The sequence below is a fragment of the Coregonus lavaretus genome (assembly GCF_964263955.1).
Source record: "Coregonus lavaretus genome assembly, chromosome: 16".
Classification (NCBI taxonomy): Eukaryota; Metazoa; Chordata; class Actinopteri; order Salmoniformes; family Salmonidae; genus Coregonus; species Coregonus lavaretus.
In genome coordinates, this window is record NC_140003.1 from 15209651 (window position 1) to 15233699 (window position 24049).

Sequence of the window (24049 nt, forward strand, 5' to 3'; positions counted from 1 at the left end):
GTCTCCTTCGCTCTTAGACGACCGTGACAGTTTGTTAACATAGAGCTCTGTACAGTGCATTTGGAAAGTATTCAGACCCCTTGACTTTTTTAACATTTTGTTACGTTACAGCCTTATTATTTTTTCCTCATCAATCTACACACAATACCCCATAATGACAAAGCGAAAACAGGTTTTTAGACATTTTAGCAAATTTATAAAAACAAAACAAAGAAAATGCCTTATTTACATAAGTGTTCAGACCCTTTGCTATGAGACTAGAAATTGAGCTCAGGTGCATCCTGTTTCCATTGATCATCCTTGAGATGTTTCTACAACTTGATTGGAGTCCACCTGTGGTACATTCAATTGATTGGACATGATTTGGAAAGACACACACCTTTCTATATAAGGTCCCACAGTTGACAGTGCATGTCAGAGCAAAAACCATGCCATGAGGTCGAAGGAATTGTCCGTAGCGCTCCGAGACAGGATTGTATCAAGGCACAGATCTGGGGAAGGGGAACAAAAAATGTCTGCAGCATTGAAGGTCCCCATGAACACAGAGTCCTCCATCATTCTTAAATGGAAGAAGTTTGGAACCACCAAGACTCTTCCTAGAGCTGGCCACCCGGCCAAACTGAGCAATTGGGGGAGAAGGGCCTTGGTCAGGAAGGTGACCAAGAGCCCGATGGTCACTCTGATAGAGCTCCAGAGTTCCTCTGTGGAGATGGGAGAACCTTCCAGAAGGACAACCATCTCTGCAGCACTCCACCAATCAGGCCTTAATGGTAGAGTGGCCAGATGGAAGCCGCTCCTCAGTAAAAGGCACATGACATCCCGCTTGGTGTTTGCCAAAAGGCACCTAAAGGACTCTCAGACCATGAGAAACAAGATTCTCTGGTCTGATGAAACCAAGATTGAACTCTGTGGCTTGAATGCCAAGCGTCATGTCTGGAGGAATCCTGGCACAATCCCTACGGTGAAGCATGGGGGTGGCAGCATCATGCTGTGGGATGTTTTTAAACGGCAGGGACTGGGAGACTAATCAGGATCGAGGGAAAGATTAATGGATCAAAGTACAGCGAGATCCTTGATGGAAACCTGCTCCAGAGCGCTCAGGATCTCAGACTGGGGCAAAGGTTCACCTTCCAACAGGACAACAACCCTAAGCACACAGCCAAGACAACGCAGGAGTGGCTTCGGGACAAGTCTCTGAATGTCCTTGAGTGGCCCAGCCAGAGCCCGGACTTAAACCCGATCGAACATCTCTGGAGAGACCTGAAAATAGCTGTGCAGCGACGCTCCCCATCCAACCTGACAGAGCTTGAGAGGATCTGCAGAGAAAAATGGGAGAAACTCCCCAAATACAGGTGTGCCAAGCTTGTAGCGTCATACCCAAGAAGACTCGAGGCTGTAATTGCTGCCAAAGGTGCTTCAACAAAGTACTGAGTAAAGGGTCTGATTACTTATGTAAATATTATATTTCAGTTTTTTATTTTTAATACATTTGCAAAAAATTCTAAAAACCTGTTTTTGCTTTGTCAATATAGGAAAGTGTGTGTAGATTGATGAGGGGGAAAAAACTATTCAATCCATTTTAGATTAAGGCTGTCACGTAACAAAATGTGGAAAAAGTCAAGGGGTCTGAATACTTTCCGAATGCACATGAGTTCACAGGGATTACATCCTCACCATCTGCTGTCTATCTCCATGCTGTCTAGTAGTATTGTTCAGATTCAGGCAGTTGTGACTGACATTGTATTTACTTGCGCTGTTAGTCCATTGTAGCAGCTTGCGAGATCATTGAAAATGATTTGAATCGTTTGAACATTGAGAACGATTTGAGTCCAAGTGCACCATGCTCTACCCTTAACTGGGATCCCCCTAACACTATAAAGATGCATCGTAAAAAGGGGGCTTATCTCAGTGTTTCACCCCATCAACAGCTGTTAGGAAGGAGGCTTTAAATGATGACTGCTGGTACAACTTCCTCATACAATTCCTTTTGTAAAGAACAACATGTGAAAAAGGCCTCTAGCCACCATGAGGCCACAGTTAGGCCATAAACAATTACATCCTGCTGCAGCCCTCTGAAAGGGTTATCTGGTTTTATATCTGCCCTATTAACTAGTGTAGTGAACCTAATATATAATATTAATAATAATAATAATATATTCCTTTTATCCAAAGTTCTTAGTGATGTGTGCAGACAAACCTGACTTTTGCACTCCTCCCACTGTTGCTCTTAGTGTACCATAAAAGTAATTATAAGAATAATACTCTGTTGCTCAATTAAACTCTCACTGTCTGAACTAACCTATTTTAAAGGGAAGCATGCAGTCAAATCATGATGTCCTGTTAAGATTTTGTCAATTGTCAAATATTGTATATTGAGCAAATACTCACGTTATGATCTTTGGTGTTATACCCCTTAAAGGTGATTTCAGATTCTTTACTTCTTGTCTATCCTCTTGTCTTTTCCTTTCTTTCCATGTTTCTCAACAACAACTTCCTGTATTCAGTCTCCCAAATACCTATTGAAGGTAAGAACAGCCTATGGTTGTTTATTTACCTTCTACCTTATCTTGCATGACTTTCTTATTTTTCTCAGGAACATTTCTAACAAAATGTTTACTGTTTCCAATGGTTGGCTACTGGTGTCATGTGGAGGGTTCTCTTTCTCTGTGGTTTGACATCGTGCCATTTTCATGCTCTCTTTTGTAAAGCATCAAACCACCTTATGAGCTACACTACTATACTTACTCTGTGAAAAGAGAGTACATGGTAACGATGAGTCAATCTCTGAAATATGATTGATGTAAAATGCATGTTCTTTTTTGCCCAATCAAAGTCGGTGGAAAGTTCGAAACAGTTAACAGATGAGAAGCTGGTAAAAGTTATCATGGAAACAAATGATTGAACTAGTGCAGACGTATGGGCAGCTCTTGCTAAAATACTTGAACAGAAGTAGTTGAACAGAAAGGGGATGATTGCTGGTACTTCTATCTGACAACATAGGCACTGTCAAGACATCCAATTACTACATGAAGTTGTTCAGAAAATGTTTGACATACCTTTCACCCCTGTGCTAAGATGAAATAAAGTATTAAGATATGCACTTTGCTGTGTAGACTTACTATAAATTATTGATTGCGTCATAAATTTTTATGAAGCCATGAAGTGTGAGGGCCATTAGAATGCTTATATTGTGTCCTCGTTAATCCGTTGTTAGAAGGACTATCTTGTTTGGGATGGCAAGCCTCATTATACAAAGCAGCGCTAGCTGCAATTCTCCCATGCCCCTCAGCTGTACACATCCATTCTCTACACTGTTGGCTTTAAGTGTTTATGGTGCTGCTACCCTTCCCGGACAATACAGTACAAGAAACAATGTACTGTATTCTTGTCAATCCCATTGTGAGGAAGGAATTAATGGGACAGCTTGTGTTTAGGTGGACACCATGGAGATGATGCGACACCCTGAGGAAACCACCAACATGAGGAGACAGACAGTGGCCTCCTACTTCCGGGTATGTATCACCATCACCACACCCAACCGTTCTGTTTCGGCAATGTTTTTCATTGACCTTTAATACAGTACAAAAATTGAAAAGGGTTTACATTTCTGGGTCGATTTATATCCACCAGTTAATAAGCGTGTCAGTAAAAATATTGTTTTGCTGACACAATAACAAAACAGCTTCAGCACAGAATCTTTGAATTCCACGATGACAATAGGAAAGAATGCATAATGCAAATAATAATCCCTGTTATCTTGTTTGCTCCGCCCCCGTCGCCTTGCTTTGTCTCCTCACTGCGTTGGCAGTACTCCCTGATGGATCTGCTGTCTAAGATGGTGGTGGGTCAACCCCACTTTGTGCGCTGCATAAAGCCCAATGATGACAGACAGGCGCTGCGCTTCTTTAAGGAGAGGGTGATGGTGCAGCTGCGCTACACTGGGATCCTGGAGACAGTGAACATCCGCCGCCAGGGCTACTCCCACCGCATCCTGTTTGAAGAGTTTGTTAACAGGTAACAACTGCAGTGAGCCGGGCGCCGCGGCGCTAGCTGTGCACGCTGAGTGCTGACACAACCCCAGAGGTAGAGCAGAACAAGTGCACTGTGTATGCTACATCACACAAAACACGGATTCCTTAATTAGATGGGAGTCAAAACTTGAGCAGAGCAATAGGCTCACTAATTGGCAGTCATTAGTGATAGCATAAGACTACATCCTGTACAACTCTCTTAACTGGGTGGGTTCAACTCTCTTAACTGGGTGGGTTCAACTCTCTTAACTGGGTGGGTTCAACTCTCTTAACTGGGTGGGTTCAACTCTCTTAACTGGGTGGGTTCAACTCTCTTAACTGGGTGGGTTCAATTCTCTTAACTGGGTGGGTTCAACTCTCTTAACTGGGTGGGTTCAATTCTCTTAACTGGGTGGGTTCAACTCTCTTAACTGGGTGGGTTCACTTCACGGGACTGGGAAATAAGGGCAGAATTCAAACAGAGAGGAACTCTGAGGCTGACGATAGACATTTTAATGAATCTTTCTTTACTATTCATGAAGGGTTTGTTTTCATGCTCAGTGTCCTGGACACAGTCCATATCTGACATAGGGCCCCATTATTCCCCGGGTGGTTATCATTAATAAAGAAATTGGGTTAGATACAGGATATCAGATAAGGTTTTTATTTGTTTTTCAAATGTCTGGCAGCATCTGCCAGTGTGAGCATAATAAGATTTCCGTCTATTGAAGCAGCCTAATAAGATACCAAAACAGGGATTTAAACCTTGCTCAACCTGTCAAGAATAAAATACCTACTCAGACTAGGTCCTTGGGAAAACGTAGGAAACCTACATTTGATCAATTATCCTTTGAAAAATATTCCAGGCACCTCCAATGGGACGCTTTAATATGATATAAAATGTAATTAGCTTGGGCTTGTGGCCTGTGTAAAAAGCAGTGGGATGGCTGGTTAGTTTCGCTGCTCTCAGGGAGCTTTTAAAAGATTGTGTGTTTAATTTAGCCGAATTTCAAGCAGAAAACCTTGAATGACCACATGTCGTTCTTCTGCCTGTTCCAATTCTCTGACAGTGTTGGTGAGGCTATTTTATTTGAGGGTTCACATAGTTTGGTGTTAAAAGTGACAATGGGCTGTTAACCCTCAAATATAATGAATATGTGTGGGTGTGGGTGGGTGTGTGTGATGAGGGGGGGGGGGGGGGGGGCTAGGGGGCTAGATTCTCATTTAGCAGTGTTAAAAGCTACTGTCCTATTGTGTTACTAGAGTGATTTCACCTATCTATTGTTTGGAGTATAGGAGACCATATCCTAGCATGTCCCTGGCTTTCAACCTTGCCATTGAATCTATCCCATCCCATCCAAGCCAGGCAGAAATAATACTGACAGACTCAATAGTAAACTGCACCTTTAGTGGAAAACTGATTTAAATTTGTGCTCTCATATCAAAGGCTCGTCTGATGTTGCCAAGGAGTGTGCTTTGTATTTAGCATCAAAGAAAGAACAGGTATCAACAGGAATTAGAATGAAAGGCTGTAGAATGTGGTGGGGGGGTTCAAAGACGTTTACATTCATTGTTGTTTTTCTTTTCTTTGACCAACACCAGAACACAAGGAATGAACCAGCAGTTTGGGAGCATTGATGTCCCTGAACAAACAGTTATATCAGCTCTGTCCTATGCGGGTGTTTTATAAACTGTGACAGGCGGGACAGTCAAGGGCTTTAGACAATGAAGTAGAGACATGCACTGGAGCTGATTAACACAGATAGGCTTTATGGGTGTCATCTGTGTAGTGATTGAAATAAGAGAGCATAGTCCATTCAAAAAAGCTCAGACAATAGGCCTCTGTTAGCGACTCATGCTTCAGTGAGCCTCGTTTTCTTTGTGCACTGATCCACGAATGGCGATTGAATTCATTTACAATGAAATATATGTATTTTAAAGTTGTATGAAAGACACGTTTCTGAACTGTCTGAAAACACTGAATCATGGCAAAAAACATGATTACCTATGATAAAGGTCAGATATCTTTCCCTCTCCCCTCTTTTATTTTAGGTATTACTACCTAGCTTTCCGGGCTCACCAGATGCCTGACACCAGCAAAGAGAATGCCGTTGCCATACTAGAGCGGGCCAAACTAGAGAACTGGGTCTTAGGGAAGACAAAGGTAATTTGATGATGATTAGCCAGAGAAATGATAGTGATTCTCGTTTCGAAACCTATGGATGGCATCGCAACTTTGTCCATAGATTGAGTTGCTTCGATGTGAAGCTCCCTGGGTGTACTGTATGTCAGGTGTTCCTGAAGTACTACCATGTGGAGCAGCTGAACCTGCTGCTGAGAGAGCTGATAGCACGGGTGGTGGTGATGCAGGCCTACACCAAGGGCTGGCTGGGGGCGAGGCGCTACCGCAGAGAGAAGGAGAAGAGGAACCATGGGGCCATCATCATCCAGTCAGGTAGCCATCCACCTGGCCTAATCTGGAGGACTATACTTCATAAAATAGATTAGTTTGATAAACACAGTGTGACCCATATAGGCCAAAAGAGCAATGCTTCAGAGCAGACAATAAGACCTCTTGAGAGTTCAAAGGGATCTAGCTCATTGCCACCTGGTTGTGCTGTGTTTTGAAGTGGGATCTCATGTTGTATGTGCCTTCTATATTGTTTCACTGAGGTTGATCAGTAGCTTCTTTCTCTCTAGCCTGGAGGGGCCACAATACCCGACAGAATTTCAAGCGAACCAGAAAGGAGAGGGAAGAAGCGGCCATTTGCATACAATCAGGTAAAGCATTGCAGATGTTGTTGTATTGTTCTCAGAAGTACTTGAATCCAGATAATGTGTTTTGGAGTTTTTCTTTATATATTTTTTAAGAGAAAGTGAATAAAGGTCTAAAAACCTTATGGTTTGATGAAATACCTTTTTGATCTCAGTAAGCATCCCATGAAACCGTAATAATTAATTAATAATGTATAAGGGAAGGCTTTTGAAAGTTTGGGCAGCATTTGGTCCCCATGTTTCAGAAGAACAGTGCATATTGAGATCCTTTTTTCCTTTCATCTCTTTCCCAGTCAAGGCAAGAGAGGGGGTTATCCCTTCTGTTTCCTCACTACTTCCTCTCTCAAATTCCCAGTCTATTACACTGCTCTCACATACCAGAAACAAGATGCCTTTTTATACTGTCAACCTTTTCATCTGAAATGTAAATTAATTCGTACTCAGTGTGCCTTGACGAAGATCAAAGTGGGCATATTAACCTTTGCAGGCCTCCCCCACTCCTTTGAGCCTCTCACTGGAGGACAAGGGACGGTGCCAAGAGGGGCAGGGGAGAGGAGCGGTAGAGGAGGGGTAGAGGAGGGCTGGGGGAGGAGACTTGGCATTGTTTTATATGGCTCTCCTAAGGGCTGCCCTCATCTGGCACATTGAGCATATCAGTCGCCTGCACACCTTGTGTAAATGTCCTCCATTAAAACCCTTGTAAATAACGCTGTGGAATAGGTAAACAGGTTTTTTGGTGTGAGAAAAGCCCTGCTGTCGGCCCTTGCTCTTTATCTCTTTGTAGAACTCCACATTGATGTGTTTGTGTGCGGGCGGGCGGGCTGAGGAGAAGGCCAACCTGACATAAGTGGGGCCTCAGCCCCCCCCCCCCCCACGGAACACTCCAACACACTCACATTGTGTGTTCACTGCAGCTTATAGCCTTTGAGGTGGGCCGCATTTGCATTTTTTAAATAAACAGATGCCTTTCAAATGTATGAGCCTGGTGGCTCCTCAGATCTCAGCAGGGCCTGGGGGGCATGCTAACCATCGATCAGATTAGACCATGGAAAATAGAGCTGCTCAACAATGTACTCCAACATTCTTTTTCACTGTGTGTAATTTTACAACTAAAACACAAAGCCCTTTGACTGAATAGCGTGGCATGCTCTGTTTAGTGCCATCCATTAGGGTTCCCTTTTTTCATCACATATTGTTTTGAAAATGAATCCCTCCTTTTTGGATTGATGGAAAACGGATGCAACTTTTCTACCACTAACTGGTATAATTGTTTACACTTGGGTAACATGTTTGTTTACTCAAATATAAGTTAGAAGGCTTTGTTGTGTCCTTTTTCTTTGTCTCATCTAGTTTAAGTTGCGCAATTAAGCATAGCTTAATACTCAGAGAGGGAAATTGAGAAATGAATTTAAATCCCAGATAAATTGTGTCGGAATGCATTGATGGTAGTCATATTACTGTATCCACAGCATACAGGGGCCACCGAGTGCGTAAAGACTGTGGAATCCAGAGGCACATATCTCACCCAGGGGCAGGAGGCCACACTGACAGGAACAAGTATTTTGGGTCAGTTTCTTCATCACTTTACCAGTGTTATATTTGATCTAAAACAGTTAGCTATGTTTGTGTCAGTGTGTGTTTGTCTTGATGTATCCATTAGGCCCTAATGATTAGGATGCCCCAAAGTTTGGCCACACAGACAGTAGGGTCCAGCAATAGGGATGATCTGTGTTTTTGTATGTATGTTTGTGCTTTACTGTAGTTTTTTAGTGTTAAGTGTCTCTGAAGGCCATTAGATCTGAGCCTGGTGTGCACCCCTGCAAGCTCTTTCTCAAGTTGTTACAGAAGGACCTCCGGTAGAGACCACAGTCATGGGGCAAAGGGCTTTGCATACCAGTCACTCAACTTGAGCTCTACTAGGCAGACCTCTTTCCTCCCCTCTTTAATGTACTGTTGTTTCAACCACTAGAGGAAGCTCCTCCTATTGCACCACCTCTCCTTTTTATAAATGTAATAAATATCTTTCTGCCAAGATAGCGCACTTGTCTGACTGCAAACGGGGCTGGGCTCTGAACTGGTCTCCAGATGTAAGAGCTGAACGCGGTTTGTGTTTACTCAGCGTATGGCAGGCCAGTCATTAAGGAAGTATGTGTGAAGCAGGAGAGCAGCAGCTGAACTGCAGTACACATGGTGTCTGGCCAGTGCTGCTCACAAGTCCAACCAAGCTGACTGTCACACACTCTCCTTCAACACTTGTGCTTTCATTCAAGACCACTATTGATTCTCTCTTGCCTTAGTATTTAGAATAGTATTGGTTTATTCCATAATCTTCAAATGTTAAGGAACTGACAGCTTTTTACCCCAATTTTTTTTAAAGAAAGTAAATACATAAGCAATACTTGGGTTTGGAAGTATATTGCCAACTGATGCACAGATCCCCCATTTTGTTGGAGAAGCTGAAATCTTTATTCATTTTATTGACTTTGTCGGTCAAGGGCGGCAATGCATCTCTCCAGACTCGAAGACTAGATTTCCACATCTGAAAATGTTATGCTTGTTGTATACCCGGGCTGAGAAGTCTTTCTTCTGGGAATTTTTTCACCATGTTTACAATCATATTCCTTGGTGAGAACTTCAAACCTCAACTTAACAATTCTGTTTAATCAGTGTTGGAATCGCTCTATATAGATTTATTTTGATGTGATCTGGTCCATTTTCCCCTTTTAAGATATGTGTGCTCTTACCTACACATTGTAACTTTCCCCTTTTATATCACTCAGTGCCTTGCACACTGTCTGTCTAGGTTTGTGTCCATCTCCAAAGGTTTCTATTGCATCATACTGCCCAACCTGAATAATATTCCCCATCTTTGTTCTACTGCTCTACTGTGTGTTCAATAGTGTGTCTATATATCATATGAAAGAGAGACAAGATGAAGGATGGTTAATCTTACATAATAGTTTGTATGTCATTATCTATGTTGTACCACATGAAATCTATTGTGATAGGTGGTTTAGGATCAGTCCTCTAAACTCTCTTTTTCACCTTTGTAGGTATGATGGTAGACACACTTTGAATGATCACAGAGAGAAGGTAAGTTTATATCAGAGAAATGAATATTTTTAGCATAATACTGTACTTCTACAAAGCCCCTTGAACATCGATTATTCATTAGAGTTTTTGGGGTCCTTGAGACAAAAGACTTCTCTTGCTCCAAACTCCATCTCAGAGGAGAGAGAGGGTGGTACAGGAATGGGAGAATCAAAAGGCTGGAAATTCAGGGCTGAGAATAAATGCTTGCTGTTCCCGGAGGTGATTTGTCTTTGCGCTTCTCTTTCTACAGATGTTAGACCCCTTTTTGGTAAAGACCTGAGGTTCTTTGGTAGCACTTTGATATCCTGCTCGAATTCAATATGTGAAATAGAAGAGCCACTCCGTGACTAGGAGCACATCACAGTCTTTGAAGTCTGATCCAATTTTTGCTGCTCACCATTTGATGTTGAAAGGATGAAATGAGGAAAACTTACAGTTTTTGCCAGTAACTCTGCTGAGCATATGTAAGATTTAAAAAGCAAAATCCTTTGTAGGATGTACTTAGAAATGTTAAGCAGATTAATACTTTCCTAGAGCTCTTTTATTCAAAGATAAAAAATTAAATATGAGAGGTCTGTGTGTGTTGTTATTTTCAACCTCACAATTAAGTCAGTGTACTGCTATTTGCAGGGAGGTAGGGGTAATAGAGGGTCCTATGCAATTGCATTAGCATGTGATTAACATTGCAAAACACATTCATGGGTTGTGTCTGCCAAAACAGTAAATAAAAAATAAATGAATTTGAATCCAGTATGACTAAGAAACAATAATAAATAGGCAGCCTTTTACTTGTGTCTGTCTCTCAGTCTGTCTGTGTATGTTTCCATTGACAGTACTCTTCTGGCTGTGTTTATGCCTCTTCTTTAAAGGTTGCCCCCGACCGCCATGATAGACAAGTGAGAAATGACAGCAGAGACAAAGGCAGAGAAGACACAGTAATGAAGGCTTGCAGGGAGACAGGCAGCCTGCGAGACACACAGTGTAAACAAGGTAAGCCTGAGCACAGAGCTGGCGGGTGCAGGTAATTACACAAGGAAACAGGAGACATCCAGCTTTAATTGATAAAGTGCAATTTTTAATACAGGACCCCTTTCATCCCTACCAATCCTTCCTGCCTTTTTTTGTTGACAACAAAGGGAGGAAGTATTATGAGTGATCATTTATATGGTATTTTAATAACCTGGGTCAGCTCATCATAAACAACTTCTCATCGCAGGGGTTTTAGAAGTGGCACTATAGCACTTCAAAGCCTCATTCTCCCATGCAGAGCCCTTTCGCTAAAGATCCCATCAATGGCTCTAATAGACCCACATAGTAACGGTGACAAGAAAATACACAAACCCTGATTTGTTGAACATATGTTTGGTTTGCTTTTTGCCCAAGGCGCTGAATTCCATTAATTCATGCTGCCTGGGAGGCTGAGTGGGTGGTTGAGCAGGGCGCTGCTGATTACGGCCGTAACCCAGCCCACTGCTAGCCTGCCTGGGTAATGGGGGCCCGGCCCTTCATTAATGTTATTACGAGACTGAGGTAAGAGACGGAGGTGGGATACCGTTTAGCTGCGCGGCCGGGAGATTACGCGGATTAGACATGATAATATAACACAGACAGGGCTCTCCAGCGGGCGAGGGATTAGTGTCAGCACGCCACAGCAGGTCTGGGTTAGATAGCAGCTAATTCGGTAATGCTTGATACAGGTGACCCCCGCTCTGAAGCATCACTGCCGCTGACAAGGGTCTGCTTTTAAGAATTCATGATGTATGAATATGAAGGGAAATGCTGGAAGGAATAGCAGTTTGAGTTTAATTTCATTCATTGAAATATGCATTTAAAGTGTTTCTCCTACTGTAGTTCCCTGGTTTATACTAGCAAAAATAATTAAGCAGTTATGCCATTATAAATTGGGGAAAAATTCATTATAACTAGCTAGGTCCATTAATGAGGTTTGAAATTCCCTTCTCCTGAGAGCAGGGTAGATGGTTTTGGGGCAAAATGCTAAATGCTGTGATAAAAACATTTTCATTTTCCATAAGCCATGGGCTTTCATAATGCTTCACTTGTGTTGTGTGCAGAGAACACATAGACTTTCAGGTATTCATCATCTCTTTCCTCCCCATTTATGTTCTGAGGTCTGCTTATGGCTACAGTTGCTTTCAGGAAACCATATTTGAATACGTTGAGGGAGGCCACGGTGGCCAGGCACCCAGGGCACACTTTGATCCCTGCAGATCTAAGGCCTTTTTTTTATCCTGAGGTTGAGCGAGTCATGGAAGCCTGGCCCTACCAGATGTTTGGAGACCAGGCTTCTTCCTGTGTCTCATCCTGCCGACGCCCCTGGTGATTGCTTATATTCTGGGGCTGAGGTGAACCTGGAGTGTTTCAGGACACCAACAGAGAAAGTTGAAAATGTGCCCAGGAAATTCAAATCCGCTTTGCGTTTGACCAAAAGCGCTGTGGCACGACCCGGAACCTCTCTCTGCGTTTGATGGACGCTAAGTCCCTTCTAAGTAATTTGACTGAGCCCAGCTGTGCTGTGTGGTCCAGGACAGCCCCATTTGTGAAAGTAAGACAGGAGGAGATTACCCTTAGTTTCAAAGATGTCTGTTTCAGTGTATGTTTAACACAGGGCTAAGGGACTATTCTCCAGCTTTAGCCAGATACCTGCAGTGCTGTCTTTTGTGGAAGGAAGAAGGAAAGAGAGAATTAAAGCACTCCACAGACACAGCCCTTCTTTACATCCCACTGGGCACAAACTGGTTGAATCAACGTTGTTTCAATGTAATTTGTCAACATATTGTAACATGGAATCTATGTGGAAAATGCGTTGGATTGCAGAAAGTCATCAACATTGTTTTCAACCACAGAATTATGTAATTATGGTAACAATTTTTCAACATAGACAAAACTTGTATAAAATATGTTGAATTTGTACCTTTAAAACAACATCAGATCTTCAACGTTATATCCACTATCAGAAAAAATAACAATAGGCTGGGCAGCACATCCTACTGGAGAATTGATTTATCTACAGCAGGGATGGGGTGGGGGCCACTAAAAATCTGAACTCATCATGAGGGGCCTCAGTGGCTTGCGGGTCTACGTATCCACATCCGTACCCACACATGCAGTCAGAACCCGCCCTAGCCTTTTGGGTGAAATTATGTTGGGGGAACCCCCCCCCCCACCACCACCACCTTTTAGCAGCCCCCCTCTTGTATGAGGAGAGTTTCCTGCAATTCTACGCATTTTACCATGTGGTGTAGAGAATATCTTTTAATTTTATAACTAATTTCATGCAATTCTACTCATTTTGCCATGACACAGAGAGAAAATTGTGCAGTTTTACAGCTAATTTCCTGCAATTCTGCAGATGTTGCCATAGGTTGGAAAGAAATGTTTGCAGTTTTTATTATATTATCTGAGTGACAGTGACTGACAAAATCATTGGGGCCGGTAATTTGACCATGATTACTACAAGTTTAGATAGCTGGCTAGACTAACTTACCAATCTAAAAATCAGTAGCTGTCAGTAGCTAGGTTTCCATCCAATTGGCGACAGATTTTTAGCTTGTCCGGGAGCAAGACGTCGGTGTCCGCAACTTGGCTTCTTTTCCCTTTATAATCCGTGATTGTCTGGAGTCCCTGCCACATACGTCTCGTGTCTGAGCCGTTGAATTGCGACTCCACTTTGTCTCTGTACTGATGTTTTGCCTGTTTGATTGTCTACGAAGGGCATAACTGGACTGTTTGTACTCCGTATCCCCAGTCACCTTGCCGTGGTTAAATGCGGTGATTTGCACTTTCAGTTTTGCGCGAATGCTGCCATCTATCCACGATTTTTGGTTTGTAATCATCACAGTGGGAACAACATACGCTATACACTTCCTGATGAACTCAGTCACCGTGTCAGTGTATATGTCAATGTTATTCTCAGAGGCAACCCGGAACATATCCCAGTCCATGTGATCAAAACAATCTTGAAGCATGGATTCGGATTGGTCAGACCGGCGTTGAACAGTCCTTACCACGGGTACTTCCTATTTGAGTTTCTGCCTAAAGGAAGGGAGGAGCAGGATGGAGGTGTGATCTGATTTGCTGAAGGGAGGGTGGGGGAGGGCCTTGTAGCCATCCCGGAAGGGAGAGTAGCAATGGCGAGAGTTTTTGATGTGTGAGTGGCGCAGGCAATATGTTGATAAAACTTCAGTAGAGTTTTACTAATATTTGCTTTATTAAAGTCCCCAGCTACAATAAATGTGGCCTCAGGATATGCGGTTTCCAGTTTGCACAAAGTCCAGTGTAGTTCCTTGAGAGCCGTCGTGGGAATATACATGGCTGTGACGATGACCGAAGATAATTAATGCGGTCGGCATTTGATTGTGAGATATTCTCGGTCGGGTAAACAGAAGGACTTGAGTTCCTGTACGTTACCACAATCACACCATGAGCAGTTAATCATAAAACATACACCTCCACCTTTCTTTTCCCCTGAAAGTTCTTTATTCCTGTCTGTGCGATGTACTGAGAACCCAGCTGGCTGTATGGACGGGGACAGTATATCCGGAGAGAGCCATGATTCCGTGAAACAGAGTATGTTACAGTCTCTGATGTCTCTCTGGAAGGAGATCTTCTCCTTTGTTGTCCAGGGACTGAACATTAGCCACCCTGTGAAGTTCATCAGAAATTATTTAATCTGTAGCCTAATAAACTGCATGGTTTCCTGGGACGTAGTGGGAGGATCACACACCATATCATCACGTGACTCCAAGTTTTCTTCGTTATGATGGTTATTATATCAATATTTGTGCATAAAGGCGTTTCCACCGCCATTTCTCTCATTATTAATTTGATCTACACAAAGAAATTGCACCTTGTGTATTCTACTATTCTAACTCTCAACATTAAGTGGAGACCCCAACTGAGTTACTCCCCCCAGCCCCCCCCCCCCCCCCCCCCCATTGTCAACCTAACACAATTCGATATTACTTTTGTAATAAGGCTATCTTACAAACTAATTTAACAGTTTTTATTCAACCTTAAAATGAAGAACTCATCCATGACCACATTTTGAGGTTACTGTAACTATAAAAGGATTAATATGTAATCATAGAAAGTGTGCATGTTCAGGATAGCGTGCAAAGGTCGCAGGTCTGTGGAGATCTTCACAATATAAATATCTGTACAGAACCTCAAACAGTACTTTTAATGTAATCTCAACTACAATACAGGCCATTTGGTTTTGCTATTAGATGAAACACAGTGATAACACATTAAGTTGTTGTATAAATACAAAATATCTGACATTGTATTCACATTTGAACTTTGTTGTGCTTTTAAATGGTTGAAAGTGCAGTGATAACACATTGGGAATTCAACAAACTTCTGACTGTCTGTTTGAGTGGGTGAATAAACGTTGAAATCTCATTGATCAACGACTCAACCAAATATTACCCACATTTCCATGTTGAAATGGTGTGGTTTGCCCAGTGGGATGTCTTAAGTGTCATCCTTTGATTTGCAGCATTTTGTCACCGAGATAGTTCAGCGAGGTGCATCCACCAAACAGTCATGTAAACAGAACACTTACAGTACGTAACTTCTCTCCCTGTCTCACCAGCCTGAATATTAATACAATATGAATAATAATTCAAAAAGAGTCAAGCGAGCAAAGCGGTGATATGATCAGAGTGCTGTTTACGCTCCTCAGTGTGGTAAACAGGATGGTGCCGAGGATCATTCAGAGGCTGACTTTATGGTTTATGAAAGCTGAGCTACTTATGTTAACAGGCTTTTTGAAGATTAAAGTGCTGGTAAACATACATGTCAGAAGTGAGACAGTGATAAAGAGGAGTCACAACACAGAGACCAATTACTGCTGCGTCTAGAAAGACACTTAACCTGGTCTTTTGAAGAGTAGGGAAGAAAAAGGAAAGAAAAGAGGAAGGTTCAGTGACTTCGAGGTTTCCTAATACTTATTGGTTATAGTGCTGTACCTCGACTCTACAGATGTAGGATATTAATTTGAGCCAGTTTGCGACAGCAGGAAAATAATCCTGCAGCAACAGAACATTTTAATTATTATGTGGATTATAATTAATAGGGGGTTGATACATTTTTTGTTAGGGCAAATCAAGTCTGACATTTTAAATTGGAAATTACAAACTTTCGAAGCCTTTTTAATCCTTGAATACACTACAAATTTGTATTTCCTGCAGTGCAGGAAAAATCTCAGCAACAAAATAATGAAGATCCTACATCTGTATAGGGTGTACTAGTCTAGTCATTGTGCCTTGATTTGGTTGGCACCCTGAGCTGTGCTGCAGCTGTGAGTGGTCAATGGAAACGCGGCATTAGGACATGGAATTACCCAGTTGCAAAACCCACGTTCACCGATCCATCCCACTTTCCTACCATCCAACTTGCTCATTACCAACAACTCTGACACCACTTACCACATGTCCTCCCACTAGCTGCGCAACCACGACGCCCTACTCCCCCAGCCCAGCCCCTACCGTCACCACCACCACCATATCAACATACATCTGCAAGACAAATGATCCACCCTCTCCATGTTCCTCAGACAAATACTCTCCCTCCCTCTCTCACTGTCTCTCAGCCTTTTGATTTATCTGTCTGTCTCCACCCATCATAGAGGCTGAAACGGGTGCCTAACACATTCCTTCAGTTTTAGGCAAATTACAGTCGCAGAGGTAGCCGAAATTTGGAGTGGATAGGAAGACTCAACTTGACGGAAGGAAGGAGGCCTCCTGTCTGCCACTACCTACCATAATCCTCTTAATGTCAGTGAGAGTAGTTAACAGGATGTACTTCCAAACTACTCATCATCACAATTTCTACAGAATAATCTCTTCAAACGTACCTGTAGTATATGAAGGTATAAGATTATATTGTAACTTTTATTTTAGTATCATACAAGTGGCTTGGGTTATTTTGAATGTTTTTTTATGCTTAGAACTTTTAAAGGCTCAGTGCAGTCAAAAATGTATTTTATATATATTTCCACACTATGAGGTTGGAATAATAGTGTATAATAATACTAATGCCCTTTTAGTGTAAAAGCTGTTTGAAAAGACCACCTGAAATGTCAGCCTGTTTTGGTGGGATGGAGTTTTGGCGTGCCTGGTGACATCATCAAATCAAATCAAATCAAATTATATTTGTCACATGCTCCGAATACAATAGGTGTAGACCTTACAGTGAAATGCTTACTTACAAGCCCTTAACCAACAATGCAGTTTTAAGAAAGAATACCAACAAAACAAAAATCACAAAAAAAAATACTATATAAAATAACCTTTATTTTATCGTGATCCTTGTTTCACCATCTCTGCCTACTGCATACTGTCTATCCTGCACCGCACCTGGGTCACACCTCACACCAAAATTCTTGCTTGAGGAATTGCTCTTTGCTAAGAAGTTATTTTTGTTTATTTTTTACAATTTTGAATTGAAAACAATCACAGTAAGGTACTTAATTGTTACAGAGAAATTATTTGATATTGAGATACCTTAAAGATATCCAGTTTTCTGGAGTTGTTGTCCTTAAGTTGTTGATCTTTAGAAGTGGTTATAAGAATGTCTATTACCCATCACAGTACATTTCAGTTGCTTGTTTCACTTTGTGGGGTGGTTTCTCATTGACTGTCCGACTTCCCCTGTGCAACATACTAACATGTACTCACTGCTCAATCTGGAGGTCGTGACAAATGATTGACTTCCAAAAAACTCTGTGGGATTTTCCCAGCACATGAAGATTTCTTCAGGAGTCAAGCCCCAAATCTGCCGTCAGTGGAAAATAATGATTTCAGTGTGAAAAATTGAAAATTGGTTGTAAGTAATAACATCCTCTGCCTGCATTAGTGAAAAACAGATGCAGGAAATGCCCTTTGGACCATTATCTAGAAAACCTTGTGATTTTCCTAGTGTGCCTTATAATTCAAAGCACATGGGTTACCATTTAAGTGCGATGTCCCAAATTAAGACATTGGTAATAAATCACAGTAGTCCTGAAAAGCTCTGGAACTCCTATTGAAGTTTGACTAGAGCTACAGTGCTATGAAAAAGTATTTGCCCCCTTTCTAATTTTCTCTACCTTTGCATATTTGTGGTTCTGAATGTTATCAGATCTTCAACCAAAACCTAATATTAGATAAAGGGAACATTAAGGTAAGTCGTCCAGGTCCTGAGGCAGCAAAGCATCCCCAAACCATCACACCACCACCACCATGCTTGACCTTTGGTATGATGTTCTTACTGTGGAATGCAGAGTTTGGTTTTCGCCAGGCATTACTGGAACCATGTCGTCCAAAAAGTTATACTTTTGAATCATCTGTCCATAGAACGTTCTTCCAAGAGTCTTGATGATCATCCAGGTGCTTTTTGGCAAACTTGAGTCAACCTTTTGGACGAGATGGGTCCCATTATGCCTGGCGAAAACCAAACACTGCATTCCACAGTAAGAACATCATACCAAAGCTCAAGCATGGTGGTGGTGGTGTGATGGTTTGGGGATGCTTTGCTGCCTCAGGACCTGGACGACTTGCCTTAATAGAAGGAACCATGAACACTGCTCTGTATCAGATAATTCTACAGGAGAATGTCAGACCATCCGTATGTGAGCTGAAGCTGCAGCACAACTGGGTGATGCAGCAAGACAATGATCCAAAACACACAATCAAGTCTACATGAAAATAGCTAAAAAGCAACAAATTGGAAGTTTTGGAATGGCCTAGTCAAAGTCCAGACCTAATCCCCATTGAGATGTTGTGGCAGGACTTGAAACGAGCAGTTCATGCTTGAAAATCCACACGTCACTGAGTTTCTGCATGGAAGAGTGGGCCAAAATTCCTCCACAGCGACGTGAGAGACTGATCAACAACTACAGGAAGCATTTGGTTGGAGTCATTGCAGCTAAAGGTGGCACAACCAGTTATTGAGTGTAAGGGGGCAATTACTTTTTCACACAGGGGAATTGGGTGTTGCATAACTTTGTTTATAAAATAAATGAAATAAATATGTAATTGTTGTGTTATTTGTTCACTTATGTTCCCTTTATCTAATATTAGGTTTTGGTTGAAGATCTGATAACATTCAGTATCACAAATATGCAAAAGTAGAGAAAATTAGAAAGGGGGCAAATACTTTTTCATAGCACTGTAGCTATCTATTCAGGGGTTTCTGTTAGCAATAAACAATGTGTGTGTGTGTGTGTGTGTGTGTGTGCGTGCATGTGAGGGTTTGTGAGGGAAAGAGAGGGGTCTGGGCTGCACATGTCTCATTTAGACATCAAAGGACTCCACTGATGATTTTTCATTATAATCCATGCCTTTTGGTGCTTCGGCTCCCTCCATCTGAATAAACAAAACCCAAGTGGTTAACTGTGGTCTGGGAGAAGTCAGGTGATCCCAGCACGTGATTCAGGAAGTAAATTGATACATATCTTTAATTTATCTGGCTAAAATCTCATTTAGCAGCTCTTTTATGTTGTTTCTGAGGAGCATTCTGATTTTCAAGGGATTTAAAACTGGTATTTAGAGATGTATTACGAATCATCTGAACCTCTTTGAAAATGAAAGAAAGTACCGTATTTTCCGCACTATAAGGCGCACCGGAGTATAAGCCGCAGCAGCTAAATTGAATGATGTGTACATATATAAGCCGCACTGGACTATAAGCCACAGGTGTTTTAATGTTTAATTACCATATGTAAGGGTTCGTGCACAGAGGGGATTGTCGGGAAAAAGATGGCTGCTTGAGGAAGCTCCCATTTATTAACATTTCAACAAACAAGTTGCATATTTGCATAACGTATTCAAGTGTTACCATTTAGTGCAATAGTAGCTACAGAACATATACTGTGCTGTGTAAAGTGTACTGTATCACATAGCGTTTCAGACACACAAACTTTTCAACTTTCAAACTTAAACGGTGCGCTCCCAGCGCACATACCGGCAGTGATCTACAGCAGTGGTTTTCAACCAGTGGTCCTTGAGGGAGTGCTAGGGGTTCCCCAGCAAAATTAGTTAATAGCGTCACAATCATTTAACCACTTAACTTTGGTTACTTTTGAAAAACCTTGAAAAAGTGTGCACATCTTTGAATATTTATCTACATTATAGCCTACAGTAGTACCATAACAAAAAACAAAGCTTACAGTGCTTGACGAGGCAATATCAATGGCTAAATTAAATGTATTTATTTTAAAGTGCAAAATAAAGTGCCTGTAACACGACAGTAAGCGCGTAAGCCTAAAGTTGCAGCAACACGGCTGCTTAAAATATACGGTAATCAGCCTACCAGAAAAGTCATTAATCCTCGTCTTCATCTTTTAGGCTAAGGTGCAGTACACGGCTGTAACCAGAAAAGTCAAGTCATTAATCCTCATCTCCGTCTTCTTCCTGCGTACTAAAACCACCAAAGTCCTCATCTTCAGTGTCGGAAACGAACAGGCTCAGGGTGGCTTCGTCAGCCACTCTCCTCTCTCCTTCGTTGTCGCTCTCAAAACCAACGAACTCCTCTTTGTCACTGTCGGAATCGAACAGCCTCTGAAGGGCCTCAGCTGTGGCGGCGTCCTCCTCTTCATCACGCAGCAGTCCAGCCTTTCGGAACCCGTTAATGATCGTGGATGTTTTGACACTCCTCCATGCTATCAGGATCCACTCGCAAAATTGAGCGAAAGTTGCTTTTCGCATGCGACCAGTTTTGGTGAATGATTTATCGCCGCTAGTCATCCACGCCTCCCACTGAACGCGTAGTGCCACTTTGAACGCACGATTGACACTGATGTCGAGTGGCTGCAGATGCTTCGTTGTGCCCCCAGGAATCACAGCTGGAATCGAGTTTGTGCTCTTGATGGCTGCTTTCACATAATCCGTTATATGGGCCCTCATGCTGTCCAAAACGAGCAAAGCTTTTTTTTGGCGAAAGAATCCTCCAGGGCGCTTGACGTAGCACTCATTCAGCCACTCATTCATTACGCTTTCTATCATCCACCCTTTCTTGTTGACTTTAAAGGAGATGCCGTTCAGGATCTTTTCTTTTGGTATTGTAATCCTCTTAAAAATCACCATTGGCGGAAGCTTTAATCCAGATGCTGTGCAGCCAAGAACACAAGTGAAATTCGTTCTCTCGTGGCCAGTGGTTCTCAACGTGATGGACGATTCACCTTTCTTGTTAACAGTCCTAGTGAGAGGCAGGTCAAACGTCAAAGGCACTTCATCCATATTTATGATCTGGTCCGGTCCGATGGAATATTCCTCTATCTTTCTTTGTGTGAATTCGCCGAAGTTTGTTATTTTTTCCTGATAGTCGGGAGGGAGTTGCTGACACACAGTCGTCCGCGCCCTGATGGACAGTCCCTTTCGTCTCATAAATCTGAAACACCAGGATGGTCCACCTCTAAAATTTTCATTTTTCATTTCGGTGGCGACTGTTTCAGCTTTCAGTCGGATCTGCACGGTGGAAACACCTCGGCCGTCTGCTCTCTGTGTGTTCACCCAATCTTCAAGAAAGTCTTCAAGTTCGGGCCATCTGCTTTTATTACCTCTGAAAGCTTTTTTTGACTTTTTGCATTGAGACAGTTCTTCCCGCTGGCGTCTCCAACGTCTCACCATTGACTCATTGATGCCAAGGCTACGTGCAGCAGCTCTATTTCCTTCTTTTACAGCCAGATTGACTGCCTTTAACTTAAAAGCTGCATCATATGCATTTCTACGTTTGTTTTCCATAATGAGGGTTTGTGCATGAAAACTTCCTTTGCACAAACTGTCTCGCTCTCGTAATGTCTGTCAGTCTTGCTCTCGTTCTGTCTCTCGTTCTGTCTCTCGTACCACTCTCGGTTCCACTTTTACTTTTGCGCGCTACCTGTCTCACTCTTTTCCGGCCTCCAGCTTTTCCTGCTGGAGCCCGCCGCTTAAAGGTGGGGGGCGCGGACCGGTCATAGAGCCCATAGAGTTAAAGTTGGTGGACTGTAACCTGTAAAATCCATAGATTTAGGAGGTCTTCTAGTGGCCGTTAGCTGTAAAAATCCATAGATTAGCCGCACCGTTATATAAGCCGCAGGGTCGAAAAATGGGAAAAAAGGTGCGGCTTATAGTCCGAAAATTACGGTACCTATCTAAATAAAAAAATCTCAGCCTTTTTATCTGGAGATGCAAGCATTTACAATATGTAAGTCTGCTGCAAAGAACAGCAAACTCTGCAGGGATTTTTTATTCTGTATTCTCTGTTGATCATTATTCCTCCCCACCCCAAATGCTGCCCACCATCATTTAGTAAGCCTAGTGTGAGCCACTATCTGACCTCTTCCCAGGCCTACAGTGGGGAAAAAAAGTATTTAGTCAGCCACCAATTGTGCATGTTCTCCCACTTAAAAAGATGAGAGAGGCCTGTAATTTTCATCATAGGTACACGTCAACTATGACAGACAAATTGAGGAAAAAAAATTCCAAAAAATCACATTGTAGGATTTTTTATGAATTTATTAGCAAATTATGGTGGAAAATAAGTATTTGGTCACCTACAAACAAGCAAGATTTCTGGCTCTCACAGACCTGTAACTTCTTCTTTAAGAGGCTCCTCTGTCCTCCACTCGTTACCTGTATTAATGGCACCTGTTTGAACTTGTTATCAGTATAAAAGACACCTGTCCACAACCTCAAACAGTCACACTCCAAACTCCACTATGGCCAAGACCAAAGAGCTGTCAAAGGACACCAGAAACAAAATTGTAGACCTGCACCAGGCTGGGAAGACTGAATCTGCAATAGGTAAGCAGCTTGGTTTGAAGAAATCAACTGTGGGAGCAATTATTAGGAAATGGAAGACATACAAGACCACTGATAATCTCCCTCGATCTGGGGCTCCACGCAAGATCTCACCCCGTGGGGTCAAAATGATCACAAGAACGGTGAGCAAAAATCCCAGAACCACACGGGGGGACCTAGTGAATGACCTGCAGAGAGCTGGGACCAAAGTAACAAAGCCTACCATCAGTAACACACTACGCCGCCAGGGACTCAAATCCTGCAGTGCCAGACGTGTCCCCCTGCTTAAGCCAGTACATGTCCAAGCCCGTCTGAAGTTTGCTAGAGTGCATTTGGATGATCCAGAAGAGGATTGGGAGAATGTCATATGGTCAGATGAAACCAAAATAGAACTTTTTGGTAAAAACTCAACTCGTTGTGTTTGGAGGACAAAGAATGCTGAGTTGCATCCAAAGAACACCATACCTACTGTGAAGCATGGGGGTGGAAACATCATGCTTTGGGGCTGTTTTCTGCAAAGGGACCAGGACGACTGATCCGTGTAAAGGAAAGAATGAATGGGGCCATGTATTGTGAGATTTTGAGTGAAAACCTCCTTCCATCAGCAAGGGCATTGAAGATGAAACGTGGCTGGGTCTTTCAGCATGACAATGATCCCAAACACACCGCCCGGGCAACGAAGGAGTGGCTTCGTAAGAAGCATTTCAAGGTCCTGGAGTGGCCTAGCCAGTCTCCAGATCTCAACCACATAGAAAATCTTTGGAGGGAGTTGAAAGTCTGTATTGCCCAGCGACAGCCCCAAAACATCACTGCTCTAGAGGAGATCTGCATGGAGGAATGGGCCAAAATACCAGCAACAGTGTGTGAAAACCTTGTGAAGACTTACAGAAAACGTTTGACCTGTGTCATTGCCAACAAAGGGTATATAACAAAGTATTGAGAAACTTTTGTTATTGACCAAATACTTATTTTCCACCATAATTTGAAAATAAATTCATAAAAAATCCTACAATGTGATTTTCTGGATTTTTTTTCTTCTCAATTTGTCTGTCATAGTTGACGTGTAGCTATGATGAAAATTACAGGCCTCTCTCATCTTTTTAAGTGGGAGAACTTGCACAATTGGTGGCTGACTAAATACTTTTTTTCCCCACTGTACCTGAGTCCAAAATGCTCTCGTGCCAGAAGCCCGTTTGGCAGTCTCAGTGCCTGTAAGATATCTGCAGGAACAGCATTCCTCTGGGGCTGGCCTGGATCAAATGGCAGTGATTTCCCAAACAGAGGCGGAGATGGGGAGCCTGACCCTTCCTCTGATCTGCTACATGCTTTAATCGCTGCGGGTCATGCTGGATAAATGGGGATGTTGGCACTGGGAGTTGTGTTTCTGAC

The 24049-nt window shown here is 42.5% G+C and overlaps 1 protein-coding gene across 1 annotated transcript in view; it reads left to right on the forward strand.

Moving 5' to 3' along the window:
- myo3b (myosin IIIB) overlaps positions 1–24049 on the forward strand; it is a 113458-nt gene that overhangs the window by 66112 nt on the left and 23297 nt on the right. Inside the window, exons 26-34 of the mRNA XM_084180130.1 lie at positions 2505–2525; positions 3435–3512; positions 3809–4014; positions 6063–6174; positions 6303–6465; positions 6711–6791; positions 8255–8351; positions 9839–9878; positions 10748–10868. Coding sequence (XP_084036256.1) covers positions 2505–2525; positions 3435–3512; positions 3809–4014; positions 6063–6174; positions 6303–6465; positions 6711–6791; positions 8255–8351; positions 9839–9878; positions 10748–10868 — 919 coding nt within the window. The remainder of the gene's footprint in view (positions 1–2504; positions 2526–3434; positions 3513–3808; positions 4015–6062; positions 6175–6302; positions 6466–6710; positions 6792–8254; positions 8352–9838; positions 9879–10747; positions 10869–24049) is intronic.